Source organism: Triturus cristatus, chromosome 7, assembly GCF_964204655.1.
Source record: "Triturus cristatus chromosome 7, aTriCri1.1, whole genome shotgun sequence".
NCBI classification, from domain to species: Eukaryota; Metazoa; Chordata; class Amphibia; order Caudata; family Salamandridae; genus Triturus; species Triturus cristatus.
Genome location: NC_140590.1, coordinates 428521768 through 428530460, shown reverse-complemented (window position 1 = coordinate 428530460; position 8693 = coordinate 428521768). Strand labels below are relative to the sequence as shown.

The 8693-nt window shown below is 38.6% G+C and overlaps 1 protein-coding gene across 1 annotated transcript; it reads left to right on the top strand.

The window, feature by feature from the left end:
• The first annotated feature begins 251 nt into the window (after positions 1–251).
• Positions 252–8223, top strand: RCVRN (recoverin). Its single transcript, XM_085616723.1, has 3 exons — positions 252–3064; positions 7063–7174; positions 7516–8223. The coding sequence occupies exons 1-3, from the start codon at positions 2684–2686 to the stop codon at positions 7629–7631; spliced, it is 609 nt and encodes a 202-aa protein (XP_085472849.1). The 5' UTR covers positions 252–2683; the 3' UTR covers positions 7632–8223.
• The last annotated feature ends 470 nt before the right edge of the window (positions 8224–8693 follow it).

The window sequence follows — 8693 nt, the reverse complement described above, 5'->3', positions numbered from 1 at the left end:
ACATACATGAGTTACTTCAATCAGGTTACACGTTTAGCCTAATACATTGCATTAAACAGGAACTAATCGTTATGCATTTTGCGAAATACATTTCACAATATGTTTTCACATCTCCTAACGCTTCTACATTGCGATATAGCTGATACATTTCTTAATACATCTCGAACGGCATAACTAAATATACATTAATTATATGCGGGTGCCACTTAACAGTGAATATGATGCACCCCTACAATTTTCAAAACCTTTAGGCGCTACATCATACCTATCATGCAAAAGACTCTGATTTTTTTGACTTTTCTTCTAAAATAATGGTTTCCAAAATGTCATAAGCACCGGATTTCATGAAGTCATCCGTGCCTATCAGATTCCCAATCAGTAATTCTCACATATATCAGCATCCATATTCAACAATGATTTCCCTGAAAGCAGCTATTTCGGTAGTCTTGTAAAAGAATCTTACTTATTTTCAGTCCAATCCCTTCAATTAAAGCCCCATTCAGCTAAGACGACCTCATTCCATGCAGCCGGCTCGATAAATCCTGCTGTGGTATTTTTCATTGGAGGTGGTCCTGCAGCGGTGGGCTACAGAAGGTTGAGCGTGATTGTTTGGATTAATAACATTGAACTGATATAGAAATAATCCTGTCCTGTGCACACCGGTTGGAAGCCCTCACCGCTGGGTTTTATTTTTGAAAAACTCCTCAACGTAATGTAGATCGGAGTTTGTTCTCTGGCACGGCTTGCCAATGTTAAATTGATGAGTGCGAGCAGGAAAAATAACCTGCTAGACCTCGTCCTGGCTAGGTTTCTCAACTTGGGTGGTATGGTACATTGTGACTGCTTGCGTTCTGCCACTCGCGTTGAGAAAGCTGTCCGTCGAGTAGAATATCTACTTGAAGGAAGCAGTGCCCTGTGGCACGACACGTAGGGCTGTTTGTGCTGTTTTTACAGTGTGGGACAAACTCCTGGCACTAAGAATCAGCACAAGCAGCACACGGTACCGCACTCTGTCACATGTGGTGCTCCATGTAGCGCGGCAGAGTTTTTTGGGCACTTTGCAGAGTTCCGCCTGGCAGAACTCTGCAAACTCCGCCCAGGCCTAGTTGACCCAAGGTTTGACAAATTATCCCAACTCGACCCAAGACAGGTCTCTGAGTGTATTACACAGTGAGGTCTCACAACCACAACATATAATATATCAGAATCTCCTCATAAAAATAAGATGCACACTTACTATATGTTTTCATAGTTACTTATGCAATGTATGGCAACACTCTTTGACCCAAATTCTCTTTAACAGCAGCACCAGTTTGTGTTCATAAAACTATTGTCAGCAGAAATCTGAGGTGAGCACAACATCAAAGCAGCTTTGCACCTAAAGAAAGAGTGGTGATTGCAGACTTTTTGCCACAGCTTAGCACACCCGGTCCAAGGGATGAAGTTTAGAGTGCAACTATCACCTCTTTCATTACTGCCTCCTTTGGCGACCAGTGAGAGCTAGAAAATCAAGATAAGATACTTTATCTAGCCTAAGGTTCTCTCATCTCTACACAGCACAATTTGTATCTGGTGAGAGGAAAATCTCCATTACCAGGACTGTTACGATATTTCTCATACGAATCAGAAAAAATGTGAAAAGACATTCATGGTGAAGCATGCTTATTCCATAGTAGAGTAGTCTTTGTGATCTGAAAATATTACCACAACCCTTGTTTCCCGCATTTGCAGCTCAAGGAGCCTTTTACGTAGTCTCAAAAAGTTTATTTTTGGCTAGAAGAGGAGAATCAATAGTGAGAAATGTTACAAATTGTCCTTGTTGTTTGCTTGGGGTGTTTTTTTAGAGCAATAGTAAATTCGAGTATACACTGTACAAGACTTAGCCACACCTACCAAAATATGATGTCCCAAGCTTACAATATGACAAGACTCCTAACAGCACAATACAGTCATGCAATGCACTGTACTATTGTATTGCTGCTAAGTTGTCTTACAGCTTGAGGGACAGCTTCATTACCCTGAATAACTGACAATCTTCCCTAAAGAAAGAACAATATATGAGTAATTTAACTTTCATGATTTTAAAAAAATTTAAAAATTGTTTGAATTCATAATACAGTATGATTAAATATTTCAAATATGAAGGAGTGCGTTGCAATATTTTGACCATACCGTGTACTTGAACTTGAATGAAAAAAATTGTTAGAAAGCATGCTAATATTGAGCTTTGAAATGCAATATTAGAATTAATTTATTATTTAGTGATAGAAGAAAGTATTTTAGAGTATAAAAGAATGTAAGCATCAAATATTTCATTCTGAATGTACATACATTTGGGTTTTGGCTGGTGCACCTCATATTCATCATATTTAAATGTTTCTGCTGAATTTAAAATCGTCCTTATTGTGCCCACTTTAAATGTACAACTACATGGTTGAGTGATGGTGCAGGGAGGATATACCAGTGAATATTACAACCTAATTAACATGCCTTTAACAAGCAATAACACAAAGTGGACCAACGACTTTTGGATGACGTTTAAGTCTTCATAATCCTTAAAAAGCTTTATCTGGATTTAAATGCCCTGCCTTCAGGTCAATTCCCTGTGGAGTCGAGAGCGGAGGGCGGCATTTGTAAAACAAGGGTGGTGTGCACCTTGGTCAGCAGTGAGGGTCTTTCAACCATGGGAAACAGCAAGAGCGGCGCACTCTCCAAAGAAATTTTAGAAGAACTCCAATTGAACACCAAGTACTCACAGGATGAACTCTGCACCTGGTATCAGACGTTTTTGAAGGAGTGCCCTACTGGACGGATCTCAAAGCAACAATTTGAGAGCATCTATGCAAAGTTCTTTCCAGATGCGGATCCAAAGGCGTATGCACAGCATGTCTTCCGAAGCTTTGATGCCAACAGCGATGGCACCTTGGACTTTAAGGAATATATCGTCGCACTTCATATGACATCCTCCGGGAAAACCAACCAGAAGCTGGAGTGGGCCTTTTCACTCTATGACGTAGATGGCAATGGGCATATCAGCAAAGTAGAAATCCTAGAAATTGTCACGGTAAGTTCTGCAACTGTTATCTGTCAATCATGAAACTCTAGCTGAGATGTTCTAAATGGGGATTTGTCACCTGTAACATTCAAATATTCAACAACGAGGTGTTCAACATACACATAATATACAGATTCGCTTTGCAGCAGACTGAACCTATAGGCAGAGACAGCTTAAAGAATGCACGAAGGCAATTTGAAGAATACACAAATAAAGTTTAAAGATTCTGGTACGGTTTCCAAAATGTACACATCTAATAGTGAAACTAAATTGCTTTCTGCGTTCTACTGCACGGCTACTCATGCGAAGAGGTGTCTGTCGAATGTTCACATCAGACATGGATTTATTTCACCTATAATTATATTATTTATGCATAGCAAGCGAAATATGAATATAAAAGTCACTTGGATTGGAGTTGTCACCCTTGAGACAGGAAGAGCTGCAAGGGAAGACTTATCTTTCTCGCCTGTGTTGGGTCTGAAGTATGAGTTAGAGGAGGCTTCACTGTCCCACAGGCTGAGCCTAGATTTCAGATTTTCTAACTTCACAGGAGTATCATTCATAAAGCGCTTATTGACTGCAAGTGCTCAGCTAACATGCACTATCGGAAAGAGCGTAGGACCGGATAGCAAAGCCGTTTCAGCCATACATGTAGGTACGCTTACAGTTGAACATGGCTAAATTTAGGTCTGAATGGTAGCCACAGAAATTTGCCAAACGGGAATAAATACCTTTACTACTCTGTTATTGTTTGTCATCATGGTGTGTATTTATAGAGCAGTAATGCCCGCTCAACGGGCGTGGAGCGGGTAGATTAAGGCATGGCTCCCCTTGAGGACATGTTAAAGCCCACACACTCCTGTCTGAATCTTTCCACCAGGGAAATGGTCAGGTAGTTGCTCTAGCAGGGCGCATAATTCGAATTTTAAGGTAGGAGGTAGAATGCGAAACCCTACCCTTCGTAGGGATGTCAACTTTGGCATTTGTCCACAGAGTAAAATGGCTTTGCAAAGCAGAAAAAATAATAAAAATAAATAAATACACGTGTACACTTTTCTGTCTTTCCTCAGTATTGATTTGTAGTGTGAGCACAGCTCCATATTTGAGAAATAATAATTCAGGAAAATGTTACATTGCATTCCCTGTTTGCAGCTATGCAGGCATAATACTGGGAATGTATAAACATCTCTACAATGTGTAAGTCTGCCCCTGTGCATAGCTGTATGCGTATGGGTTTACATTCATGGCTGTTCAATGTAAATCGGGTCCAGAGTTTGAAAGATGCATGCATGCATCAACATTGTATATCAAAAGAACAGTATAATGCCATATCTACAGAGCTGGGAGAGGATCACAGACCACGTGTCCTGCAGAAGAAAAAAAACTGCATGTGTTGACAATATATTGTCTGGAGCCTTCAACACTTTTTTAAGAGGATGTTTCAAATGTCAGTGCACTGTCGCTCTTAGAAATAGCATGTGGCGATGTCTCATGGACAAATATACAGATATTTGGGTATATATAAATGTGTGTGTGCATACATATATGTGCATACAGCTGGGTGTGTCCATAGTCAGTATGTTTGTGTGAGGGAGAGTCTGTATCTGCATTATGTTTTCCTCATTGTGTATTTGTGAGTAGATACAAATGCATATTTCTGTGCTATGTGTTTAACGTCGATACTAGGGCAATATAGGTACTTGCAACTACAAAGTAAAATTCGTTTTAAATGTAATATATTTTCTGTGTTTCTATGTAATAGATTTACATGTAGGTTTAAATATTTAAAGTCTTCATGTTTATGGATCTGTATGTGTGGATATATGTATGTATATATATTTATATATATATATATATATATATATATATATATATATATATATATATATATATATATATCTATATATATATATATACATAAATATATATACACTCAAACATATATGTGTATATTATATATATATTAATACATATATATGTGCAATTATACATTTATTGTGTACATGTAGATGCTATTTATTACTATCAAGAGGGGCCATGATTCACGAGCAATGGTCATGTTTAGCATATCATACTCTGGGCATCTGCAGATATGGGTTCGGCCATGACGTTTTTCAAGTGCCTTTATTGTAAAATGAATGCACTGAAACAGGATGCAATGGGTTACATTCATTAAATGAAGAAAAATTACTATTAGCAGCGTTGTTTCCGTGGGTAAATTCGTGAAATGTTCAATGTGATAAGCAGTAAGCCGTGTTTTTTTTATGTCAATCTCGCTTCAATGTGGTATTAATATGAACTAATATGGAGGCTGAACTTTGTAGGGTAGTAGTCCATGTGTGATTGTGTGCTTATTATCACAGTTTCTCGCAATAACGGGGCCATATATATTCTATATTAATGCTGTGGTAGTGAACAGAAATGTGGCTCAATAACATGTCATTTAGATTAACTGTACAAATAAACACACTTTTTTTTACTACTGTGCAAAGCTCAAATGCCATTTATTACCATAGTAGAGCGAACTTGACATTAGACAACAATTTACTGTCTCACACATTGTACCTTATAATTGCTTCACTCACTGTGTTCTCAATGTGCTCTACATAAGGAATTAATTTAACCCCTTGCATCTATGTTGGGGTTAAGTATTATTTTAGAACACACGTGAAAAATGTCATGGCATAATCCATATAGGCAGATGTACAGAATGTAATGTGTAGTGTATCCCAGTATCGAATTGTTGAGGGAGGGAGGAGCATTATAACCACTAGACTCGTGAGTCTTGAACACCCCACCCCCACCACCACCCCTCCCGGATCAACATTATTATTAAATCGCCTATTACACTATGTGAGGCATCTGCACGTAAATGTTTTAAGTGTATATGTTTTCTTACTTATGTGCTATATAGATTTATATGTTGTCATCATGTCTATACATATGGATACATTTAGGTAGGGAGGCGTGCATGCATACACACACATCTTAACAAGAGTCTCCACAGGGAACAGCGACCCTGAGAGACCCACTGAGCGCGTCATAGAGATTAAGGGCAGAGAGATTGAGAGAGCCACGTGACACTCCTTCCATGACCCACATTTGAAATGACATATGGCTGAGGTCACAGGTTGCACGCTAATACACAAAACACTTCATAGGTGGTGGTGCACTTCGTGATCATATTATGAAAGATTATGGAAGCCCAATTACTTCAGTGAGAAATGACATCAAGTGAAATAAAGAGAGATGTTTCCAGGGAGCACATTGTGAAGTCGTTGTCACTGACTGGCACGTGAGGTGCTTGTTTTTGTACACTGTTTCCAGCCTTGACCCAAAATGAAAAGGTTTCTCCAGAATGCAAAATATACTTTTCTTGCCATTCAAAACCATGCCTGCCTGCAATTTAAAGGTGGATGAGTAGCAAGGCATTGAAAATCGGTTCCTACAACAATGTGGGTCTATTTATTCTAATTTACAATACCCATTTGTAGCCCTGCAATTGCACTTTAATTGCAATGTATTGCACATATATGTATTGCTATTAAATGCATGTGATGTGTTGTTTTTCACATGGTAGCGACCGTTTTCTTGGGAAGTATGTTGATGAAAATCAAACTCATGTCTCAGAACATTCTAGAACAGATACCATATGAAGGTTCTACTGTTCGTTGAAGTGTTCTCTGCAAAGTTATTTAACATGGAGAATAAAAGCGATGCATGTGTTATTTGTAGCAGCAATCACTTTACTCTGCTATTTAATCTTAATAACAAAGTATTGCAAATGGTTTGCTTATTGATCAATTACATGTTCGAGTAATCAATACTTAGAACTCCAATTAGAACAATTTTAACCACATAGGGGTATTTGTTCTGATGCTGAAATCATTTGGTCTACTTGTAAATATTTTACTTGCAAATAAAAACGTGCATACTTTCCTTTTTCCTGCCTTTTATTCTAACTTTTGTAAAATCAATTATCATTATTATTACTTTTTTTTATTTAGGCTATTTTCAAAATGATTAGCTCCGAGGAACAGAAGCTACTTCCGGAAGATGAAAACACACCTGAAAAAAGGACTGAAAAGATATGGATATATTTTGGGAAAAAGGAAAACGGTAGGAAAATAATTTATGTTATATTCGTGTTCACTTCATGTTACGTTTGCAATGATAAGTCTTTTGTTTGGTGAATTAGTGTCGCATATCCTGATAAAAGCAACTCTTAAAACGCATTTTTTAGCCATGTTTGTGCTTCAAATTCGTAATCAGAATACTATTATTAGTAGATATGTACATACATATATACATACATGTAGACAGGCATACACACATCTTAACGTGAGTCGCCAAAGGGAGCAGTTCTGCAGAATTGGAATTCGTGTTATTTTGTCTTAACGTGAAATTTGCTTAGAGGTGCCCTAGTGGTTTGCTTTCAACAACTACTGTTTCCTCTCTAGATAAAGTATCTGAAGGTGAATTTATTCAAGGAATCATGAAGAACAAAGAGATCCTGCGTCTGATTCAGTACGAACCACAGAAAGTGAAGGAGCGAATAAAAGAGAAGAAACACTGAGGCTCAAGTGGCTTTGAGTTCTAAGACTGTTCTCTGCATCTCTGTTTACATCACGTGGACTCTAGCAATGTTTGTCCTCTCGGGGCCCGATTCACAAAGATTTCCTCTGCAGCAAATTTGACTGTGAACATCTTAAAATCTACACCAGTTGTCATATGCCTTTTCACCATTATCCACTTTGGAGCGAATCTCGAGGTCCCTAGATAATCTTCGAGAAATCATGTGGCAACGAATTGACAAACATTTGCCCACAAGAATTTGGAAGATTCTATTTTTGCCAGTACAAGTCTTCAAAATAAGCCAGGGGGTGACTCTCCTAAAGTGTGCCTGAGGAAATCTTTGGAGGCGGGCTCTCTTGTGATTTCACCTCAACTGATTTGCTAAGGGTATTGTCCTTAATTTCCATTTGGAAAGGTGTATTCAAGTGTTGTCTTGTGTGCAGTAATTAGGCTCCAAGCATTAATCCCAAGATTATCCGTAATGCCGACTTAAACCCTGAAGGTCATTGACTTTAATCGTGTTTGTTTTCTGTTGCTCTGTGCTGTGAAATAAACGTGTCAAAATAAATGTATTCAAGTAAATGTTAAATGTTTTTAACGTTGTGGCATCAGTTTCTTTGCATTTTATTTCTGAATATGGAAGTCAGGTGGTCGTCAGCTTGACTGAACATGTCTCCAGTATGTGAGCTCTATATGGTGCCGACAGGGATGCTGCAGCAACATATGTGCCAACTCCAGTGCTCCAAGGTCAAGCAGGAGAACATGTGTTGAGTAAATGTATTACCCCTCTGACAACTCTTAGCTTAAGCCTTTAGGTGAAATAACTGAAAGAAGAATTGTTCCACTCGTCCATCAGGGCTGGATCAACCTGCAAACAATGCTCACTGCAGGGAAATATTTCAGGATCCGCTGTGCAAACATACACACTGCAGGGAAATACTGTTCTACACAGAGCAGTTCTTTCCCCTACACCCCAGTAAACCATGGAGTGACCCATTTCCCCTCCCAACCTGTAACGGATTTGTGCTAGTCCATGGCTAGAGTAAACAGCTGAACCTTTCCA